Source organism: Haliotis rubra, unplaced genomic scaffold (assembly GCF_003918875.1).
Source record: "Haliotis rubra isolate DU_JTF1 unplaced genomic scaffold, ASM391887v1 Scf40, whole genome shotgun sequence".
In the NCBI taxonomy this organism is placed as follows: domain Eukaryota; kingdom Metazoa; phylum Mollusca; class Gastropoda; order Lepetellida; family Haliotidae; genus Haliotis; species Haliotis rubra.
Genome location: NW_025767080.1, coordinates 1,996,034 through 2,020,579, shown reverse-complemented (window position 1 = coordinate 2,020,579; position 24,546 = coordinate 1,996,034). Strand labels below are relative to the sequence as shown.

At 41.1% G+C, this 24,546-nt stretch overlaps 1 protein-coding gene across 7 annotated transcripts; it reads left to right on the top strand.

Annotated features, from left to right (window-relative positions):
• Window positions 1–863: 863 nt before the first annotated feature.
• Window positions 864–23,937, top strand: LOC124287389 (probable tubulin polyglutamylase ttll-15). 7 transcript variants are annotated; one of them, XM_046723915.1, is made up of 16 exons: window positions 3,349–3,520; window positions 6,399–6,463; window positions 9,616–9,843; window positions 11,720–11,875; window positions 12,227–12,346; window positions 13,397–13,472; window positions 14,660–14,729; window positions 15,716–15,799; window positions 16,292–16,376; window positions 16,647–16,725; window positions 18,170–18,278; window positions 20,640–20,706; window positions 20,933–21,060; window positions 21,317–21,416; window positions 22,084–22,197; window positions 23,376–23,937. In XM_046723915.1, the coding sequence occupies exons 2-16, from the start codon at window positions 6,431–6,433 to the stop codon at window positions 23,505–23,507; spliced, it is 1,581 nt and encodes a 526-aa protein (XP_046579871.1). In that variant the 5' UTR covers window positions 3,349–3,520; window positions 6,399–6,430; the 3' UTR covers window positions 23,508–23,937. The 7 variants fall into 7 exon arrangements, with proteins under 7 accessions (XP_046579875.1, XP_046579871.1, XP_046579873.1 ...); XM_046723913.1 differs by having other exon boundaries at window positions 3,350–3,502; XM_046723914.1 differs by lacking the exon at window positions 3,349–3,520 and adding an exon at window positions 3,576–3,756.
• Window positions 23,938–24,546: the final 609 nt, after the last annotated feature.

The following is a 24,546-nucleotide window of genomic DNA, read 5'->3' as shown; positions in this document are numbered from 1 at the left end:
CTGACTTTGGTTTTACGCCGCTTTTAGCAATATTCCAGCAACATCACGGCGGGGGACACCAGAAATGGGCTTCACACATTTGTTTACACATGAACTGATGTCTTGTAAAAACAACTGGTAACGTTGAAAAGATTATTGTCATGAGTTCAATAAATGGTGAAACTCAGTGAAAATTGGCGAATTTTTAACAAAACTCAACACCAAAACGCAGTTGTTTACATGCACGATATTTGCACATGCTTTTCAGCAATTTGATGCATGATCCTCGTGCAACCCATCTGCATAAGGTTTGCAGTTGGTTCCCCCAAGTTGTAGAGAAATTCATCTTCGATGTAACCATACACACGCACGCACGCACGCACGCACACACACACACACAGAGGCACGCACACACACACACACACACACATAGCATATAGTGAGTTCTTCAAGTGAGTCTAAACTATTGATGGGTAGTATATATAATAGACACGATTTGATCATTAGAAAGAACTCGAGCTTTTGCTTGTTGGTATACACAGTCAGTTATAAACTCAAAATTGACATATTGATATATTTCACTGTGCATTGCTTTGTATTTGGGCTGACAACCCAAACTGGGATCAGCAAATTGAAATGTGATCTAGATAAATGAAACATTGATCGCATACGTGAAGTACAACCGATAGATAGTTCATGCCCTGAAACACCACCATACACCGAATTCAATATACTCCCATATACTCTAGTATTGAATATGCATGTGATCAATAGGCATACGTTCAATATAAATGCATCTATCATTCCTTTTTTCGTTCGAGGCGTTGTCAGCAACAACATACTGACAATACATTGTTTCCCTGACAATCTGGAAATGACACAAGCTACCTACAGGCGATAATGTCCGTTCTGTGAAACTTGTACAGGTAAACCCCCTCCGGACAGTGTCGAACAAAGATCTTTCAGGAGCTGTGGTAAGATTTATCTATCACGTGGTATGCCAGACAGTAATCTATGTATTGCTGCTGTCAACATCTTGTACTAGAGACACACTTGTTTACCTCTCAGACTTGCTTCGTTCCGGGACATGCAGTGGGATTTGTAATACATGGAATTTCTCTTTCTGGACTACGTAAGCATACTGTGATCCAAGTCACGGATTCTCTATTAGGGATATTTTATCGGATTTTTTTACACAGAAACTTACCCTTAAAACTGACTGATCGCTGGGTCGACATTTAAGGAGGCAAACATTGTAATGGTTTGGCAAGGGCATACCTTCATCGATGTGCTTTACTCATCTGCCATGTTGGTGCCATGATGAAGCTGTGCAGGTCTGTTCTCCTTCCACTGCATGTACACAATACACATTGTTTTCCTTTCTGTCTGCAAATATCACGACCACCTACAGGCAACAATCTATTGACATGGGTGGGATTGTGTCTCTTGTCACCACTTTCTTTTTCATTCATGTTTATACTGATGTATATTTACATTATTGGGTGGATTTCGATTTCTCTGCTGTTCACGGGTAATAGGTAATAGTTTCTTCATCGATGATGATGACGAGGATATTGTTGATGATGATGTATATAATAATGCGCCAAATTCACAGCCTAAAGCATCCTCAAAGTGCTATGAACAGTATTTTCCCTGGTCAATGTATCAGTATGCAGCTGGATTGATTTTCTCATCTCCTTGGGGAGCACACAACTCAAGTTGTCTCTAATACTCTGGAGGGTTAACTGTCATCTTACCGGGTACACATTCACTGCTGGGAATATTTCGAACTAAGGAGACACCATATCTCCCACGTGTAATTTAGTGTGGGGCAGGACTGAAGCATTAGAAACTCTCAGGGGTCAAGCTGCCGCAGCCACCACCCAGTGTACAGCTGGATAGTTCTTAAATTACAAATCGTTGTGCCCTTCGGACCTAGCTGATTTCTGTGTGGTATGGTTCATCATTGGTTTGTCCAATATAATTAGGATTTGTACATTTATGTGTGACGAAGTAGCACTGTATACTTAAGGGCTGAACAAGCATTCGAACTGGCAGTGCCAGCAACTAGACTAACGTTTTGTCAGTGGAAACTTCTGTTTTTCAATGTACAATGTATTTGGGGTGGCCTTTTCATGAAATAGTATGGTGTTTCCAAATTAAATTGCCAAACACATAGAGTTTGTTTAATACTATAAAGCAAATGTATTTTTCATTAAAAACTTGTGTTCCACTGGAGATATTGCTTGTGTGAGATCAAACGATTTCTCGTTTTGACAGATTTCGTACAATGCCCTGACATCGTCAATTACATGAGATCACAATGCTTTGACATCATCAATTACATGACTCACAATGTTATGACGTCAAAGACTGATGACATCACAATATTTATGACGTCATAAACTTGATGCCGTCATAATACTTTGACACATCGCTGCACTGCAAATCTAATGATAATGCCGTGTTCAGCGATGTACATTTTTCACTGAAAACCGATGAAGAATGATTTTGTATGATAGATAGAATATCTCCCTCGCGTCTTCTGATATCAAATATATCAACACGAGTTGATAAAGTTGCAAATATCCGAGGCTTTGTTTAAAACTAATAAAGCAAATGTACAGTAAACGGAAATAGAAACAAATTTGTACTAGGACGTCGGTACACGTGTATACATACACGGTTGTTATAAGTACTTCAACTAATATACATCATTCCTATAATAACATTAAAGATGGTAATGTTGTATGTTTAACATCTGTTGCATGCCCCTTTGTGCAACGCTCTTGGTGGGCCCGATCACTGCTTTCCGATAAATACAAGCCCAGCCACACTCCGGCGCATAGACTAACAACTAGTCTCTGAAATGAACATATTTTACTGGAAAAAAATAATAGTAAAACAAAAATATAATGAAAAGGAGCCCTGAGACTTCTTTCATTTTCAGACATGTTGTTTGTCTGGAGTAAGAGGACAGGCAGAAGCAGGAGGTCTTGGCTCAGTGGGGGTCTTGAGGAGTGGTGGGGGGAGGTTCCCCATGAGTTAATATTAAACACTAGTGACAGCTAGAGATCAACTGACAATTACAAGCCATATTCTGGCTTGTGGATTCAGCAGATTGGTACAGACCCTGAAGCTGAGGAAATCTAGACTTGCCACATTTTCTAGACTTGCGTGGGCTTTCTTGGATATATTTGCTTCAGGGTCTGTATGACCAGGGAGACTCTATAAGTTGTAGAGTATCCCTGGTATGACAGACTGTCCGGTGCAGTGATGACTTAGCGTTACTATACTGGCTTGCCGCATGGAACTCTGGGTAGGAGAGTGAACCCCCAGCCGAACCTCACGCACAAGCAATGCGAGCAAAGGGCGGTAACTCTAATATGTCCGGACACACGGGCTGTTTTCTGACAGCTTTAGATTCGTAAGTTGAACTGTCACAGTGTAAAGTCATGTTTTGTAGAAAACGTGCAACTAAAGCCCATCAGGACTCAGCACCACAAGTACAGAGCAGCAATAGGTTGGTAGTTTTGTCGAGGTAAGTGACGACACACCGTCACGCTTGATGTAACAACCCCCCAACCCTAGCCCATTAATCATTGAGATTCACACAATACCAGTGACCACGACAGTGACTTGGCAGATTTTATTTTACGTGTGTCAACGGTAACGTGTCTTCCGCAATATAGGAGTTTACCGGCTTGTGAAATGTACATTACAACTTCATTGAGTCTTTGGTAGACGCACTGGCCGCAGTAGAAGAGGAACTGCCTCGTGAGTGTTGTAATCTGTCAAATATCCTTCACCATTCATGGGCTTGAGTAAGAACGTAGTGAAAACAACACTTCAGATCCAGTCGGCTTCATTCACTTCTTGTTCTTGTTCCAGTGGATGGACTATGTTAAATATCATATATATACTGATTTTTGAAATATGTATCTAGAGTACCAAGCCTTGATATCGATAAATCATTGTTATCTGGGTGTCAAACAGGATACCACGACATGTATCTACCAGCAGGAATTTGTAGCAGTACATAAACTCATTGTTATTGACCTACAATATTGACTCAAAGCATGCACGGGTCAATACACAATTGATTCATTTTCCTTGCGAAACATGGATCAATCAAATATGTTTTTGAGCCCAGCTTATCGGCTGGAGTAGGGCGTTATCACAATTTCTAACACTTCAGCGTAGTTTTCTATTTTAGGGTGGATGTGTGTGTTGAACATACCCGGACATAGATGCAATTTGTTTCTCACACTCACAGAAGGCAGCTGTATACTATACAGTCAGTGTTGTTTGTTTCACAGGACTGAGCAGTTGCCAGGTTATTCTGTATACGTTTTTAGTTTAAGGAAACAGTATGAGGTTTAAGTGTAATTTGAAACCTCTAATACCAGAATAGAGTATTTTTCATCTAGTAGATTTTTCATTTAAGTTTATAAGGTTGTTAAGTGTCATTGACTCCCAACAATTTAACAATTCATCACACTCAGCAGTATTCTGGCTGTTTGATGATAGTCTGTGATTGTTTAAGTCTGGACCAGACAATCCAGTGTTCGATATCATGAGCATCGATCCACACACATTAGGAAACACAGACACAAACCAAAGTCATCAAGCCTGACCGCCTAATCCATTCAGTCACCTCTTATGACTGCGTACTTGTGCTATATTTTTGGTAGCAAGAGGCAGGTCAGTCAACTGGTCATGCAGTCTCTTAGACATTGTTCAGTGCATGTCACAGTGCCCTGACTGTGAGATTCTTTATTCTCCTAGTCTGGTCCAGAGTTGATTATCTATAGGCTCAGACATGACAAAGCTGCAAGACTGCTAACTGAAGCATTAGTGTTTATTTTTCTGATGAATATTTAATCACATCATCAGACACATTTCCTTTGGGGATTCTGGGATAGAACTCGTCCTTAACAACATTTGCTTGTAAGAGCCAGGTAGTAAGTTTCTGTGTTGTTGTTTATTTTACCCAAGTGTGTGATACGCTACTCATAATATCAAGCCCTAGTTTATATAATAATGAACATAAAATGTTTACTAGCCCTGACAGTGAGTGAATACTGTATTATGCCACTTTTAGCAATATTTCAGCAATATCTTTGGAGACGGCAATGACAGTCTTTGCACATAGTAACCATGTAGGGAATTGAATGTGGATCTTTGACGAGTGAACACTTTAACTACTAGGCGACTTCACTGACCCTATCCAAATAGTGACAACGTAAATTCTACTAGCCTTTGGAATGCCTTTAACACAAGACAAACTTAGAAACAGGTGCTAGAACATACTCCTGGCTGAAACATTTACAGGTCGCCATGATAAACTGACATGTTGCAGACTGCGGCTAAGACAACAGTCACTCAGTATCCTTACTCTTACTTGTGACCACCAAGCGAAGGATATTAAAAAAGTACATTCATAATTCAGGTAATAAACATGCCAACTTCCTCCTTGACCCACATTCCTCATTCGTGTATGTTCACAGAAAATGTATTTCCTTAAATATTGAATTGCCTGGAGAGCCATTCAGTGCAACCTGTGATGTACCCTGTTCAAGATTGTTGTAGCAGCTCTTTATGGTGTTCTGGTTAATGGCAACATAGCATGTTGGCATCCAATGTTCCAGATGAACATTTAATTCCGATGTTTATTCCTTGAGATTGTTATCCATATCAGACAAGGGACAGAATTTAATAGCATGTCATCATTTCGTTAATCCCACCATTATTGCTTGGATCAAAGCTTGTTCAGGTATTACGTTGTATTAGAAGGTGAGAACTAGGTTGAATAAAATTCTAATAATTAATTTTGTATGTAAACCTGAATTTGATTATACGTTGTCTTCATGGGCACTGTAGGAATTTGCAACAAATTATGTTGTATTAATCATTGTGTTGTACAATTTGTATTGATTTTGTCATATATTTTATTGTTGACGCTTTACATACATCCATCCTCTTTAATGCAGGGTATGATAAGTAATGATAAGTGCACCAGATCCATTCACCACCCAAGCCTCATACAAGCCAGTTCTTGATTTATAGTAGTTTACAAGGATATTATTAATTATACTTAGGTGAGTCCTTTTGCTACAAGAAAATTCCAGTTGTATTTGAGATGAACAGGACAATTTGGGTATTGTAGAAACCTAAATGCCTGGGCCTCCTTTCACAAAGCACTAAGGTGATTGTAAGTCACTAAGGTAACCTTAGTGCAATGTTAAAGAATGGGAGTTAAGGTTAACCTTAGTAAAGGTTGCTTCGTGAAAGGAGACCCATATCTTTAGAAGTGATGAATGTTTAGTATCGTTCACAGTAATATACACACGTTGTTGATACCACCACCACAAGGTGTTTCTATCTGTTTTAATTTATTTTTATTTTTACACTGTCAGGTAGTAAATCTGAGAATCTATACTAAGAGCAAATGGACCATCAGTACCACAGAATGAAGTACCCTGTGAGTATACAGTGGCTGTCAATGGACGCCTGCAGCACATAACACAGTCATGGCAAGGTGCCAGAATGCACCAGGGATTCATATAGGATTCAAACTTGGTATCTGCAAAAGGCAAATTTAGGAAAAATAAAAATTGTCAGAATATTTTGAATTTCTCATATGTCCATATTACCTTTGTAATACAATAATGCACCACCAAGAATTGAACTTTAAGTCTGCTTTCCTTATAAGGTGTGTTTAATACAAATCACTTTTTCAAAATACAATGTTCATTATCAGCTTATGATTTATAATGGAATTTGAACATATTTAATTCCAGATGAGAAATTTTTCCTGATGTTTTTATGACGTTGTATGCCTTGCCACTGAGAAAGCCTATATTAATCCCCACTATAAACTAAAACTCACTAATCTTAGATACGACACCTGCCATGACCTTTCCCCCCAAAACGTTCCAAAACCTGATTACTGCTGTAATTACACTGCATCTGAAGTCGTCATGTTTTGGGTGACCTTTTCAATTTCTTCTGTAAATGTCTCTTCTCGTTCCATAAGAACTCATCACTATATGGCTGAAATATTGCCGAGGTGACGTTAAATTTTAACTCACTCACTCACCCATAAGAACTAACAGCTTCAGTTTATGTGTTTCAGTTTATGTGTAAAAGTTTCATATTCCCAGATGATAGGAATCTCTCACACACTTTGAGGTGTGTAGGGGTTGGAGATTAGGGGGGCATATTAAAATTAATTAAATTTGTTTTCAGAAATTCAGCTGAATACAAGCTTAGGTCAAACTTTGCTGAAACTAGAACCAATTTATTATAGTTGCAAGGCCATTGTGAACACCCTTCAGTGGTTTTCTTTAAAAATTCAACTGTACTAACTTTCATGTTATCTAGCATTTGCTCACATATGTACTAGGTGTCCCAGTCATCTAAGGAGCCATGGTACAGAGTTGTGTCCCTTAGACAACTCAGAATCCTCTGATCATAGACAGGAGTCTCAGATGTACTAATACGGTTATTTAGTGCGTGACAATTTAACCATATTGATCGGGTGTTCTCCTACTTCTTGTCAGCAATATCTATGCTTTGTGTTTATTGATGCAACAGACTCTCTCTGCATATCCTGTGCATGTCCCAGTTTAATATTTAATACAGAATCTGCAAATAGAGACGAAATGTCCTACCAGGTAGATAAAAATCTGTCCTAACCATTATTAAGTAGTTGTACAGCTAGAATTTAGTAGACAGCTGACAGCACGAGGATTACCATGCTTACAGTGTCAAGCCTGTTAGAAAATATAGGTGTATCTTGTTCTTTATTTAATGTCATTCTTATGAAATATCAGGTTTTATTTATTACTGCTGTTAAACATGACAAAGGAGAGTATAGTTGTTTCCTGATCTGAAACTAACTTGTGATGTCTGTGTAAGTGACTAACTCACTAACTCACTCTCTCACATCCAAGAAACCAGTTATAATGCTTTTGAATCCCATGCTGATAGGTTTTACAAAAGCTATAAATTTCTCTGACCTTCATCATGCCGAATATATTAATTAGCTGGAGCCATGGTATTAACCAAACTGCTCTGCTCAAGCCCTGCTCAATACTGACTCTTCTTTCACTCAACTCTTGCTCAAATATAGCCTGACTGTTGATGGACTCTGCTCTAGCCAGAAATTAAGCATTGGTCTGGGCTCAATTTGGATATTATTTGCTTATTATTTTAATGATGTACCGGTACCGGTATATATTTAAATAACATTTAGTTCTGGCACTGAATGTTAGCCTACCTGTGGTGAGGGGTATTTATATAAGCATGCTATTTCCTGCAAGATGAATCTGGATTTCCTGGTATACAAATCTATCACAGGATAGGAATGTATGTTTTTCATCTTTGCCAAAGGGCACTCGTTACAGAAGTAAAATGTGCTGTTTGTTCAAGATGAAACTCTTTGTACAAACTTCCCAAACTCACGGACTCACTCCTGAACTCCCTCACTCCTGCTCACTCACTCTGTCAGCTGTTTGTAAAATGATATTTACTGAGTTGAAGGATGGATACATTATCCACTTAATCACATACTTCACTTAAACTTCTATAAGTTGCCCGATGGCAGTTGTAATGAAGAGTTTACCCATTCCTTGTCATTGTGATTGACAACACCCTTTCAAGTTCTGAATCACCAGTTTATCATGAATCATGATGTGCATTTATTATGTAAATGTCATAGTATTTTTTCCAGTTTATTTGTGCAATGGGTCCGATACATCAAAAGGTGTTCTTAGATAAAAAAAATATCTCATATCTGAGTGCTCTTTAAGTACAGGGAAATATTTTAACCATTGATATTCTAATACAAGGAATTTGGCATACGTACAGTTTGTTGCTATAGTATTAAAGCATTATTTTAGAGATGTTTCGTATCGTAGTCTGTCTGTCCCAGTACGTCCTGCTTGGGGTGAACAAGTATTTGGGGAGCACATTATCAACCACTGGTGTTTCTGATTCTGATTCAAATATATTTCTTATAGGCTTCACATGCTACCAGGACTGCCATGACTGATTTGTCTTGTCGTATTACTGGACTATATCTTAGCCCAGGTGCGGTATTCATAAAGTGAGTGAGTGAGTTTGGTTCTACGCCGCATTTAGAAATATTCCAGCAATATCACGGCGAGGGACACCAGAAATGGGCTTCACACATTTTGTCCATGTGGGGAATCGAACCCGGGTCTCCGGTGTGACGAGCGAACGCTTTAACAAGTAGGCTACCCCACCAAAGATATTTCCAAAGTCCAAACATAAGTTTTATTTCAGACTTATGTTCTGTTATGAATAACACTCACGCACGCACGCACGCAAACACACACACACACAAGACTCCATTCACTCACTCATTCTGATACAGGGTCAAAATAAGTGTTCAGTACCTTGATTGTCACAAGAGACAGCCGACATATGATAGGGTGTTTACAATGTGTGATCTGATTCTGTGTCATCATATTCTGTGAATATTTTGTCGTGCTGCACAACATGGGTTTGCCTTGTCCAGAATAGATAATGATGATGTAATTTGAATGTTGCTGACGTTGACTTAAATGACATATATTTATTCTTCCTGTGTCTCATTCTCTGTCATAGGGTATGGACAACTATGGCCACCGTCATCGTATCCGCACCCCGAGCAAGCTTATCTACATCGTCGGGGTCATTCTCTTCCTCGGGATCATCCTCACCATCCTCAACATCTACGAGCTGCACAAGATGAAGGAGGATCACAGCATCCTCCACTCTGGACTGATTGTACCAGAGGGGCGTGATGGGAAGGCCGTGTACAAGCAGCCCGTGGTCTGGGTGGCAGCAAAAAGGGTGAGTCAGGAGTATAAGTCAGCCTTTATTCTGGGTGGTGGAGAAGAGGGTGAGTCAGGGGAAGTCAGCCTATGGTCTGGGTCTTGGAGAAGAGGGTGAGTCAGGAGTATAAGTAAGCCTCTATTCTGGGTGGTGGAGAAGAGGGTGAGTCAGGAGTATAAGTCAGCCTCTATTCTGGGTGGTGGAGAAGAGGGTGAGTCAGGAGTATAAGTCAGCCTATAGTCTGGGTGGTGGAGAAGAGGGTGAGTCTGGGGAAGTCAGCCTGTGGTCTGGGTGGCTGGGAAGATGGTGAGTCTGGGTGGCAGGGAAGAGGGGAAGTCAGCCTGTGGTCTAGGTGGCAGGAAAGAGGGTGAGTCTGGGGAAGTCAGCCTGTGGTCTGTTGGGCAGGGAACAGGGTGAGTCAGGGGAAGTCAGCCTGTGGTCTGGTGGGCAGGAATGAGGGTGAGTCAGGGGAAGTCAGCCTGTGGTCTGGGTGGTGGAGAAGAGGGTGAGTCAGGGAAAGTCAGCACGTGGCGTGGGTGGTGGAGAAGAGGGTGAGTCAGGGAAAGTCAGTCTGTGGTCTGGGTGGCGGGGAAGATGGTGAGTCTGGGTGGCAGGGAAGAGGGGAAGTCAGCCTGTGGTCTAGGTGGCAGGAAAGAGGGTGAGTCTGGGGAAGTCAGCCTGTGGTCTGTTGGGCAGGGAACAGGGTGAGTCAGGGGAAGTCAGCCTGTGGTCTGGTGGGCAGGAATGAGGGTGAGTCAGGGGAAGTCAGCCTGTGGTCTGGGTGGTGGAGAAGAGGGTGAGTCAGGGAAAGTCAGCACGTGGCGTGGGTGGTGGAGAAGAGGGTGAGTCAGGGAAAGTCAGTCTGTGGTCTGGGTGGCGAGGAAGATGGTGAGTCTGGGTGGCAGGGAAGAGGAGAAGTCAGCCTGTGGTCTAGGGGGCAGGGAAGAGGGTGAGTCTGGGGAAGTCAGCCTGTGGTCTTGGGGGCAGGAAAGAGGGTGAGTCTGGGGAAGTCAGCCTGTGGTCTGTTGGGCAGGGAACAGGGTGAGTCAGGGGAAGTCAGCCTGTGGTCTGGTGGGCAGGGACCCGTGAAGATCCGGGGTAGAATAGGTCTTCAGCAACCCATGTGCTTGCCATAAAAAGGCGACTATCTTGTCGTAAGAGGCGACTAACGGGATCGGGTGGTCAGTTTCGCTGACTTGGTTGACACATGTCATCGGTTCCCAATTGCGCAGATCGATGCTCATGCTGTTGATCACTGGATTGTCTGGTCCAGACTCGATTATTTACAGACCGCCGCCATATAGCTGGAATATTGCTGAGTGCGGCGTAAAACTAAACTCACTCACTCACTCACTCTGGTGGGCAGGAATGAGGGTGAGTCTGGGGAAGTCAGCCTGTGGTCTTGGGGGCAGGGAACAGGGTGAGTCAGGGGAAGTCCACACACAGTCTGGATGGTGGGGAAGAGGGTGAGTCAGGGGAAGCCAGCCTGTGGTTTGGTGGGCAGGGAACAGGGTGAGTCAGGGGAAGTCCACACACAGTCTGGATGGTGGGGAAGAGGGTGCGTCAGGGGAAATCAGCCTGTGGTCTCAGTTGCAGGGTAGAGGGTGAATCAGGGGAAGTCAGCCCATGGTCTTGGGGGCAGGGAAGAGGAGAAATTCACCCTTGGTCAAGGCTGCTAAATTTGATCCTCCATGAGCACATCATGGTAATAATCATGATAAATGTTTGTTTTCAAAGGGTTTTCATCGTATGTCATGGTTTATTTTGCAAATCCCCTTTATTTGCTTGTTTGGTAAGTTCAACTGTTATCTCTGCAACTGCCTGAAAATCAACAGGAAATGGTGAAGTTCATGGGTATTCAATATATTCCAGCCATGAATGTCCTGTGTTTCAGATTGAGACGGGCTACCTGAAGCACGTATTTAATGTGTTTGAGAGAGTCGGGTATGTGACAGGAAGTCAGGAGTCCGAGTGGGATGTTCTCTGGTCACATGATTACCCATTTATTGCATTCGCCAAATCCTTGTCCAACCTGAAACCACATCAACGGGTTAGTATTGCAACACAAAAAAAGTATGTTTGTATATTTTTGTTTAAATCTTTTAAAGATTTAAGACAGTAATTCTGCTCTTTATTATTCAATTAGAACATTCTTGCTCCCTTCTTTTTGGACAGAGAGGGTAATAAATAAAGAATAATAAATTGAATACATGTACCTATCTTAGGCTATCTTAGGAAAAAAAATGAATATCCTTAAAGCAGCCATTCATTAGTTTCCGCCACAGGCTCATAAAATGGACGAGGGTTAACTTGTAGCCATGATGTAGTTGGGATGTAGCACTGTAGCTGTGTAGCGACAGATTCCGATTCTTCTGTAGCTCTGTGTATCTGTGTCCTCCAGGTGAATCACTTCCCCGGGTCCGGGTACATCACCAACAAGGCCAGCCTCGCCTCCACCAAGATGCAGTTCATCCCACGTGCATTTAAAGTGCCCTACGATAAAGACAAGTTCCGAGCCTATGTAAGTGATTAAGACCAGCAGTGGCCAAAAACTTGGCCCAAACTGAACAACATTCAGGGTTGATGTCAACAGTAGCACTACGTGTTGTGTGTAGATGAAGGCTGTTTTTACTTATTCTGATGATGATGGTGATGGTGATGATGACCTTGCCCTTTGTTTGAAGACAGGAAGAGGGAAACCATTTTTCTGTCATCTGAAAACTAAGCGTGTGAATTACCATTAGAAGAAGAAATTCTTAAATAGAGATGTTGAGTCTTGTCCTGTGTGCAATAACTGGAAGATTTTAATAATGCATATCTATAGAAATGTCAATAATGGTCCTATTTGGGCACATATTAATTATTAAATGCCATGTTCAGTGATGTCTAACAAGAATGAACAATGAATGTGATATTCTCTATTTCTGTCATTGTGGTAGCATCTAACTATGGAGACAATGGTAGTTGTTGACAACTGTTGACAACTGAGTCTAGACCGGACAGTATGGCATGTCTATATTTCCATGCTGCTGCATGATGCCTTAGTGGGCTGTCAATTTTCAGATTAGACTAGACAAGTACAAACAGCTGCACAGACGTGCAGACATGCTATAAAAATGAAGTAATCTTTAATGCCTAAACCACATCTCACCACTGACACATACACATGTATGGCCATCTTTCTCTTGCATGCATGCATGCACACAATAACACATGCACACATAGTCATTGCAGTACATGACCTTTGATCTTGGATAGAATGTCAAACCCATTTCACTTCTGACACCCATGTACTTGTCTTAGGCACACCCCTGTTGCTATGTGACAGCATGATGTGAAGCCGTATTTCGCCTCACCCTGTCTGACACGCAGACACCCATGTACTTGTCTTAGGCACACCCCTGTTGCTATGTGACAGCATGATGTGAAGCCGTATTTCGCCTCACCCTGTCTGACACGCAGACACCCATGTACTTGTCTTAGGCACAGCCCTGTTGCTATGTGACAGCAGTAATCTTGGCATGACGTGAAGCCGTATTTTCGCCTGACCCTGTCTGTTGTTTGTCACCAGGCCAAGGACCACCCTGGTACCAAGTGGGTGCAGAAGAGCAACAACCACCGTGGCATCGAGATCAAGGACATAAAAGGTAGGACCAGCTTGCTGTCTGCAGTGGGAGATGTTTCACCCCTTAGATGTGGTTGTCTAGTTGTTAGTCAGGCTTAGAACTTGCTGTAGCTCTACTTCATTTTGGGTCCAAAAACTCATGACCAAAACAATTTCTTCCTTTTCCGTGTCAAAGACAGTGTATGTTAAAAAAAAAACCACTGGCTCTGGGAATTTTGGGAATTTGTTTTGCTTAAAATATTCAATGTTTTTACTTTTTCAAAGAAAGTATTTTGAATGTTTCAGGGAGTAAAATATTCATTTACATACTGCCTCTTGTCCCAGGTTGTCCAAGAGTAATCTGCATATGAATAAAAGAATGAACTGGTTTGACCCAATGGATTTTCTAACGTTTGAACCCAAACCTGCTTTTGAGGACTTATCCCCCCCAGACTAGAGCATGTGTCAAAATTTGATGAGGTTATAGTTCAATTCAGTTCTTTTGTTGAATGCCTATGATAGTCTCTCACTTTTCAGTTCATATTCTATTGTACCATGTTTACCAATCTGTAAAAAAAACTATTTAATTTAATCCAAACTGAAATTGTTCATGATTTGTAATTCATCAAAGTATGCATCAAAAAGTACACTTGACTTGATTGTGTGTGAAGAAATTAAAGGTAAACACATATATTTTGTCTGTTATCAATTAGAATTATGTAAAATGTCAGGTAAGATTTATCTGGAATGAAGGCAAGGCCTCTGTTTTAATAATGAATAGGTTTTCATTTCCGTGGTGTCTGTGCTGGGTGTTGACATTGCTTGGGTCACAACAAATTAACGGTTTGCCATTCAGAATCTTGTAGTCCTATTTTTCATTGTTGTAAAAGATATCAGTTTTAAGATATGTTTTTCTGATAAGAAACAGAACAGGTTGCTATATTCAAACATCAGTCTTGTTTAGCATTTGTAAAATCGAAAAATAGTATTTTGTTTTAGTTAACACATGCAAAGGGTTCTATATAGCAACATGGTTTTGCTACAAAATAAGTGTTAATATACACTCAGTTTTAAAGATTTAGTGTCATGATACATTCCTTTATTCTCACTTTGGATGGGGAATCACAAGAGCAAGTCATTAGTTTGTTGTGGGCTAAGCATGATGGTGATTATCTCCCCCTGGTGATTATCTCCCCTGGTGTCTGGACTGTCTCCTCTCTTCTCCTGTAGACCTTGACTTGACGCAGGAGGGTACATTTGTACAGGAGTATGTGGCCAAGCCGTTCCTCGTCGATGGAAGGTGAGGACTCAATAACCAACTACTGTTTGGACATGCATCAGATTTTACCATCAGTCATGGTTTTATGAATGATTTCTTCCAGTTGACCAGTCAACGAATACACATGTCAAGCTTTCTTCCCACATGAAGTTGACACACTGTGACATGACTTGAATACTGTTCAAAACAGTTATTAACACAACTTACTCATGATTGGTATATGTGTGTAATTAGCCAGAGATCAAAGTAACATTTGAACATTTTGATACCATTTTTCCTCTACATTCACACTGGATACTGAAAGGTATCTTTGGGTATTTTGTAAGTTTTTCTCCATTTGGTCCAGTCAGGCCAGTATTGTTATACCAATGAGCAGACATTCTTTTAGTTAATTCTGTTTCAGATGGCAATTTTGTTAATACTCTGCTTGTATCTCCGTCATTGTCTACATCAGTCAAATGTTTGTAGTGAAGTACCTAAATAATATCTCAGCTGTTCATTTGCCGTTTACTTTTTTCAGAATTCCAATTTTGATATGTGTTAATAGATTTTAAAGGTCAGTTCTAGAAATCAAGATTTAACAAAAGCAAATACCATAGGTTTCTGTGTATTGTTTGGAGCTACAAAAGGTGCACTTCCACACAGGTAGACTGGGTAATCATGTGGAAATATAGCCTAAGGAATGTCTTGATTCACAAAATAACCTGAGGATTCAGAAGTTGGAAAATGTTTAATCGATTTCAATGATGAGGAGGGGATCAAAATTCCAGTTAATATTATTTACAAGCATGAAATGACATTCACTTCGTACAAAAATGGATTGAAAGTTTCTTCTTCAATCTGTCTGTAAGCACCCTTAGTTCTGAAAGGCATGTCTCAATATCTTTATGAATGCTCTGTGGTACATTTGAAAAAGAAATTCTATCCTTATGTTGCATATTGTGCCAAAAACCCCAGGCTTGAGTCCATCAGAGGAGTTGTGCTGTAAATATCCTTCTGTGTTCCAGAAAGTTTGACATTGGTGTTTACACCATTCTCACCTCCATAGACCCCCTACGACTGTACATCGTGGAAGGGGATGCTCTCTTCAGGTGAGTGTCCCTGTCATCACACAGGTGTGGAGATTGTAGGATCACTTCAGAATAATGCTGATTCTGCTCTTATCAAGAGGTCGAACAAAAATACTTTTTACTGGTAATTATATAATAAAGAATATAGATATATAGGTAATTTTCTGCTTGTGAACATGTTGTTATTATGTTTACATCCTTACCATGCATGGTATTTCAGTTTCTAGAGTCAACAAATCAGAGCAAAAATGCAAAAATGAACATCATTTAAATTTTATTTTAATTGGTTGAACATCTTATTTGATCTTAAGAATCTGGCCTCAATGTAACAATTTCAAACACAATTAGTGTATATTTTTCCCCAACAATCTTATGCCAAATTAGATAGTTGTCAGTAACAGGTGTATATGTTTATTTTGACCTACCTGTAATCATCTGATAGAGCCATATCTGTAACAATAAGTAGAAGCATTCCTTACATGGAAGGACTGATGGGTGTGTGTCTGTGTTCAGGTTCTGTGTGAAAGACTACTACCCCTTTGACTATCACGTCCTGGAGAAGTATGTGGTGAAGGATGACTACACGCCCATGTGGAAGGTACAGTCGGCCTGCTGGCTTGTTGCTAGTAACAGTGTCAACGAGCTAGTATGGCAGGAGTTGTTTTGTCTCACAGGAAATATGTTTTACTGAGGAGTGTTTGATATATTTTTTTAACAGTTTAATAAGTCCTACGTTCTTCATAATGCATATGAGATGAAAAAACATATGTCAAAAAAACTTTCAAATTATTCTTTCATGCAGCCTTAGAGGGAGTGTACTCGAGGATATGGTCTTGCAAACTGTGATGTTGAAATGTGTCTGTTTTAGCTGCCATCTCTGAAGAAGCTGTACGATAATATGAACTACTCATTTATCAACACCTTTAATGCCTACCTACAGAAGAAAGGTGAGTGACAGCAAACACCTGATGCCTACTGAAGGTGTCATGTTACAACCACCTGATGCCTACTGAAGGTGTCAGGTTACAATCACCTGATGTCTACTGAAGGTGTCATGTTACAACCATCTGATGCCTACTGAAGGTGTCATGTTACAACAACCTGATGTCTACTGAAGGTGTCATGTTACAACCACCTGATGTCTACTGAAGGTGTCATGTTACAACCACCTGATGTCTACTAAGTGGCCTGTTACAACCACCTGATGCCTACTGATGGTGTCATGTTACAACCACCTGATGCCTACTGAAGGTGTCATGTTACAACCACCTGATATCTACTGAAGGTGTCATGTTACAACCACCTGATGTCTACTGAAGGTGTTATGTTACAACCACCTGATGTCTACTGAAGGTGTTATGTTACAACCACCTGATGTCTACTGAAGGTGTCATGTTACAACCACCTGATGTCTACTGAAGGTGTCATGTTACAACCACCTGATGTCTACTAAGTGGCCTGTTACAACCACCTGATGCCTACTGATGGTGTCATGTTACAACCACCTGATGTCTACTGAAGGTGTCATGTTACAACCACCTGATGTCTACTGAAGGTGTCATGTTACAACCACCTGATATCTACTGAAGGTGTCATGTTACAACCACCTGATGTCTACTGAAGGTGTCATGTTACAACCACCTGATGTCTACTGAAGGTGTCATGTTACAACCACCTGATGTCTACTGAAGGTGTCATGTTACAACCACCTGATATCTACTGAAGGTGTCATGTTACAACCACCTGATATCTACTGAAGGTGTTATGTTACAACCATCTGATGCAGCGTTTCAAATTCCTGTCTGCCCGATCGTCCGGAACGGTCTATTTTCATCTCGGACGGTCAAATTTCAAAAGTAGCCTGTCCGGTTAGGGTTTAGATATTTTTACCCCTAACAGTAAATATTTCATAATATCAGACAGGTTCTCTTGTCATCAGTTTGAGGTGTTTAAGGTATTATGATAGTTATGTTAAACTACTTACGATTGGACAGTTCTTGTTATCATAACAAATTTCAGTTTACCTAAACTCAGTTCATTGCCTGTTAGTGCTATGCAGTTCATTGCGATGCCTACAAACAGTGAATGGAGCTTGCGCGAGTTGGAAATGGCAGTCGCAGTTTTTTTATTGTTGAAAACCAGACAGGCAAGTTTGCATCCGGACTGGTAATTCTTTAAAAAGAATTTTGGGAGTTTTAGACACTCTCTGATGCCCACTGATGGTGTCATGTTACTGTTTAAACCTGTGTGAAACAGTGTCACTCAAATTATCATGTTGCTGTCCACAGTGATGTAAAATGGGGAGTCCAGTAGAAAGGCTGATAATTAATATGTTTGTTTGCAGAGTTTATTATGTCTGTCTATACTACTGATAATGTCCTATTATTTCAGGACTGAACTACAAGAAGGTGTGGGACGATATCCGATCTGCCATACTGACAGTATATAAGGATAAGGAGGCCAAGCTTATTGAAGCCACCAACAAGTACAAGAGTACGAGGTGTGTGTAGTGCGGGTGGCAGCTTCACTGTTAGGTCTATTCCACTTGATTGCAGTACCTGGTCACAATATGATAGTACTTTCAGTTTCTACTGTGAATCTGGGTAGAATTAGAACCTTGATTGATTCTTCACCTGATACTGATTGTAGCTTCTTGTACCTGAGGTTTTTGAGAGGCATATAGAAGTTGGTATTCAAGTATAAGACAAAATACTATGGATGTCAAGGTCTTCATTATTGTATACACAACGTTTCTGGGCTCCTCCTTGCCCCTTCATCATTCACCTGAAAAGGGCAAGGAAAACCCCAGAAATGTTGTGTATGCACAGGGGTGGAAATAACCCATTGCCCGACATCCGAGTCCAGTGTTTTTTTCTGTCAGGCAAGCAAATTTGTATATCAAACTGTACCGGTGTCTAGTTGACTTTCCAATGTTAAATATGTTGCTTATTTTAAAAAATGAACAAGAAAACAACCGGTATAGAGGAAAAGATTATCAGGGCAAGTGATTTTATATGTGCCACTGTACCGGAGTACACTAGCAATATTAAAGTTATTTCCACCCCTGATGCAATAAAGAAGAAGTTGACATCCACAATATTTTATCTTATACTTCTTCTACCTGGTTGATTGTCTGTCACTGTGCCCCAATAACACTGATTGTCTGTCACTGTGCCCCAATAACACTGATTGTCTGTCACTGTGCCCCGATAACACTGATTGTCTGTCACTGTGCCCCGATAACACTGATTGTCTGTCACTGTGCCCCAATAACACTGATTGTCTGTCACTGTGCTCCAATAACACTGATTGTCTGTCACTGTGCCCCAATAACACTGTCTGTCACTGTGCCCTAGTAACACTGATTGTCTGTCACTGTGCCCCAATAACACTGATTGTCTGTCACTGTGCCCCAATAACACTGATTGTCTGTCACTGTGCCCCAATAACACTGATTGTCTGTCACTGTGCCCGATAACACTGATTGTCTGTCACTGTGCCCCAATAACACTGATTGTCTGTCACTGTGCTCCAATAACACTGATTGTCTGTCACTGTGCTCCAATAACACTGATTGTCTGTCACTGTGCCCCAATAACACTGATTGTCTGTCACTGTGCCCCGATAACACTGATTGTCTGTCACTGTGCTCCAATAACACTGATTGTCTGTCACTGTGCTCCAATAACACTGATTGTCTGTCACTGTGCCCCAATAACACTGTCTGTCACTGTGCCCTAGTAACACTGATTGTCTGTCACTGTGCCCATTAACACTGATTGTCTGTCACTGTGCCCCAATAACACTGATTGTCTGTCACTGTGCCCCAATAACACTGATTGTCTGTCACTGTGCTCCAATAACACTGATTGTCTGTCACTGTGCTCCAATAACACTGATTGTCTGTCACTGTGCCCCAATAACACTGATTGTCTGTCACTGTGCCCCGATAACACTGATTGTCTGTCACTGTGCTCCAATAACACTGATTGTCTGTCACTGTGCTCCAATAACACTGATTGTCTGTCACTGTGCCCCAATAACACTGTCTGTCACTGTGCCCTAGTAACACTGATTGTCTGTCACTGTGCCCATTAACACTGATTGTCTGTCACTGTGCCCCAATAACACTGATTGTCTGTCACTGTGCCCTAGTAACACTGATTGTCTGTCACTGTGCCCTAGTAACACTGATTGTCTGTCACTGTGCCCATTAACACTGATTGTCTGTCACTGTGCCCCAATAGCACTGATTGTCTGTCACTGTGCCCAATAACACTCATTGTCTGTCACTGTGCCCCAATAACACTGATTGTCTGTCACTGTGCCCCAGTAACACTGATTGTCTGTCACTGTGCCCCGATAACACTGATTGTCTGTCACTGTGCCCCAATAGCACTGATTGTCTGTCACTGTGCCCAATAACACTCATTGTCTGTCACTGTGCCCCAATAACACTGATTGTCTGTCACTGTGCCCCAGTAACACTGATTGTTTGTCACTGTGCCCCGATAACACTGATTGTCTGTCACTGTGCCCCAATAACACTGATTGTGTCATCTGGTGGTGTAACGATGCCTCAATACAGCACTGTGTTGCGATATCAGGCTAACAATATAATACATCAATTCACAAGAGCATTTGTATCACATCCATATCATGATCATATAAAAAGTGCATGGAATCTTAAGGAAACGTACACTGTTCCCTAGTAATATTAACCAACAATACTATCCATTGTAGTTAGGATAAAGATCTTTCGGAATAATGATTTATGTTTTGCTGCATTCAGTAATGGTTGAAATATTTTCTTCTCATTTTTTGAAGCAACAACATATTTATAGAAGGAATTTTCTTGCAGAAACTTTTTTGAGATGGTGAGATTTGACTTCGTCCTGGATGAAGACTTAAACGTGTATTTGATGGAGGTAAGCAATATAAGTCCTAACCATGCATATGTGGTATAGTTGTCCTGTCCTCAAGATTTTCTCTGCCACTGAACTAGAACTGAGTTTGTTTGTAATGGCTCAATCATGAGCGACAGTTTTTAACTCATTGTGAATATTTTTAATATGGACCCATTGTCAATTTTCTAAGTGCCTTAACTCAAATATGGTTTTAGTTTAAACTGAAACTGACATGACTTGTTTCCAGGCCAACATGTCCCCGAACCTGTCCTCGCTCCACTTCGCCCAGAACAAGCGTCTGTACGAACATGTCATCTTCAACCTGCTGGGTCTCGTGGGACTCATCCACCCCACATCCAACAACTTCTATACCAGGTAACCATGGTAACAGTCTCTCAGTGCAAATTGTGAAAAATCGTTTGGAGGCAGACATAAAATGCAATATGCAAGCATTATACATAACTCTCATGACACATTTACTATGATAAGTGATACAATTAAGGTGTCCTTTAACTTTTCTGGTAGTATACATGATGGTTAGGCTGAAGTGGTCAGACTTTTGAAAACAGAAACAATATGAAAATGTGAGACTATGACACAAACTGTAACCTTGCTGAATTGTGTGTTTCAGCTCTGATGATGAGCTGGCAATGCAGGTGTCAGACAAGGACATCTCCGTCTTCCCTGATGTGTGCAGCAGTAGCCATTGCCATAACCACTGCAACAACCTGGTAAATAGCCCTCACTGCATTTTAAAGGTCACCATCAAGTACTGTTGAAAGACTTCCAGATCAAAGGTATCATGTGACACATGTATGTTACAATGGAAGTCAGGTTTTGCTCTTTGTACCCATGTGTTTATAGGCATGACTTTGTTGATTTTCTCAGTTAATATACATAGATCTTTCTTGTAACTTGCACAATATAATCAACATAAGATATTCATCCCAGGTGGGGGTCCTGGTTAGACACCATCAACATGTACATGGGTTGTTTGGTACAGACTTGATTGTTTACAAGACTTCATCATAAGGCCGGAACATGTGAAGATCCGGGTTAGAATTGATCTTCAGCAACCCATGCTTGTCGTAAGAGGGACTAATGGGATCGGGTGGTCAGGCTAGATGACTTTGTAGACACATGTCATCATATCCCAATTGCGTGGATCATCATGCTGTTGGTCACTGGATTGTCTGGTCCAGACTCGATTATTTACAGACTGCCGCCATATAGCTGGAATATTTGCTGAGTGTGGTGTTAAACAACTAACCAGCTAGCCAACCAACACAAGGCTGGAATATTGCTATGTGCAGTGTTAAACCACAAAGGTACACACACTTATGATATTGGTGAAATTCATAAATTTACCTAGTACTACTTTATCTGTCTAATCTACAGGAGTGTAAGCTGTGCAGCGAGTGCCTAACAACGGAGTGGCGCCTGCAGCTGAAGCTGGCCTACCTGGAACATGTCCGTCGGGGCAGCTGTAGACGACTCTTTCCGGAGCCAGTGGTATGTCTACTTTTCTGTACAACAAAGATGTTGCTTGAAAATTGGTTTACGCTAAGGTTGTGAAAGAATGTGAGAACATATGCACGGCAACCTTTGCTTGTCTTGGCAAATTAATGTCTGGTCTAGACATGTACAGGCTGATGTCCTGTCACCAGAATGTGAATGTAGTGGTAATCACTAGATTGTCTGGTCTAGACTTGTACAGGCTGGTGTCATGTCACCAGAATGTGAATGCAGTGTTAATCACTAGATTGTCAGGTCTAGACTTGTACAGGCTGATGTCCTGTCACCAGAATGTGAATGGAGTGTTAATCACTAGATTGTCAGGTCTAGACTTGTACAGGCTGGTGTCATGTCACCGGAATGTGAATGCAGTGTTAATCACTAGATTGTCTGATCTAGACTTGTACAGGCTGATGTCCTGTCACCAGAATGTGAATGCAGTGTTAATCACTAGATTGTCTGGTCCAGCCTTGTACAGGCTGGTGTCATGTCACCAGAATGTGAATGCAGTGTTAATCACTAGATTGTCTGGTCCAGCCTTGTACAGGTTGGTGTCATGTCACCAGAATACTAATGCAGTGTTAATCACTAGATTGTCTGGTCCAGCCTTGTACAGGCTGGTGTCATGTCACCGGAATGTGAATGCAGTGTTAATCACTGGTTTGTCTGGTCTAGACTTGTACAGGCTGGTGTCATGTCACCGGAATGTGAATGGAGTGTTAATCACTAGAACGTCTGGTCCAGCCTTGTACAAGCTGGTGTCATGTCGCCGGAATGTGAATGGAGTGTTAATCACTAGATTGTCTAGTCCAGCCTTGTACAGGCTGGTGTCATGTCACCGGAATGTGAATGCAGTGGTAATCAGTGGATTGTCTGGTCCAGCCTTGTACGGGCTGCTGCCAGAATGTGAATTCATTTCAGAAAGTACACCTGACTTTTCCTCGACATTGACATGAGGTCAGGACCTTATGGATGGGGCACATGTTTTACATGTTATAGAGGCTAGGTCCAATCCTTATTGAGGTCAGGTCAGGTCACATCCTGACAGAAATTAAATTTCAATGGCTAGAGGTATCAAATAGAACTAAGGATACCATATGAATGTGATCGAGTGCTGAGTGTATCAATGATAAATATTATGTGATGTTTATTAAACGTAATCTGTTTCATTTTAGAATCAGACGGAAGCCCTACATTGGAAGCCAGGAAAGGAGCCAGCTTCTCGTTCAAAATTAGCAGACAAGAACAAACTGATTTCACTGTGGTTTATGGGAAAATGTCAGATGGATTCAGCATTTTGTAGGTAACCGTAAAGGTGGTACACGGTTGACTATGTGTTCAGTGATCAAGGACAGGTTTGTCCAAGGTCCGAAGAGGTTGAAACCTCTCACATTTGTATTCCTACATGAGGAGATATGAGAGTGTTGTGTTCAAGATATTCTAGATGATATTGTCCCCCCCACATCTAGGGCCTCATTTATGTTTACATGAGGGGGAAAATTCTGCTTAACATTGTGCAGCACACTGATGGAAACGTTAAATGTGGTTGTATTGTTATTAAATACTCAACTTTTGAAAGGAACATTCACAACTTTGGAGCAATACATTTTGAGCCATATTTCTGTATATACAAGGGATTACAATAATATTTGGACCCGTGAAGATCTGGGGTAGAATAGGTCTTCAGCAACCCATGCTTGTCACAAAAGGCGACTGTGCTTGTAGTAAGAGGCAACTAACGGGATCGGGTGGTCAGGCTCGCTGACTTGGTTGACACATGTCATTGGTTCCCAATTGCGCGGATTGATGCTCATGCTGTTGATCACATGATTGTCTGGTCCAGACTCGATTATTTACGGACCACCGCCATATAGCTGGAATATTGCTGAGTGCGGCGTAAACTAAACTCACTCACTCACTCAATAATATTTGATATTTGTTCTGTTATTGACCCACACTGTCAAACAAATACTTGAATGGGTCATACTATCATGTCATATGCTACTGAATTTTATATAAGACAATACTGGCATTTTGATGGGGATATTATGGATGTCTATTTGGGCCCTGATGGACAATACCTGGAGATTTTGTCATGGGAATAGTATTAAACTATCATGTAACCAATAACTTGACTATGATCTACAAAGCATCGTGATGCAATATCATGGCTGTGATATCTTGTATGGAAGCCCACTCTGGGGGATAAATTTCAATATATTGCAGTCCTTGGAAGTGGCATTGTGAAATATGTCAGTATCCTTATCAAGTGTTGAACATCATAATGAGCATACATGATCAAACAAGATCAGCCTCAGATCTATGCTGTAAGCATTACAAAGGAAA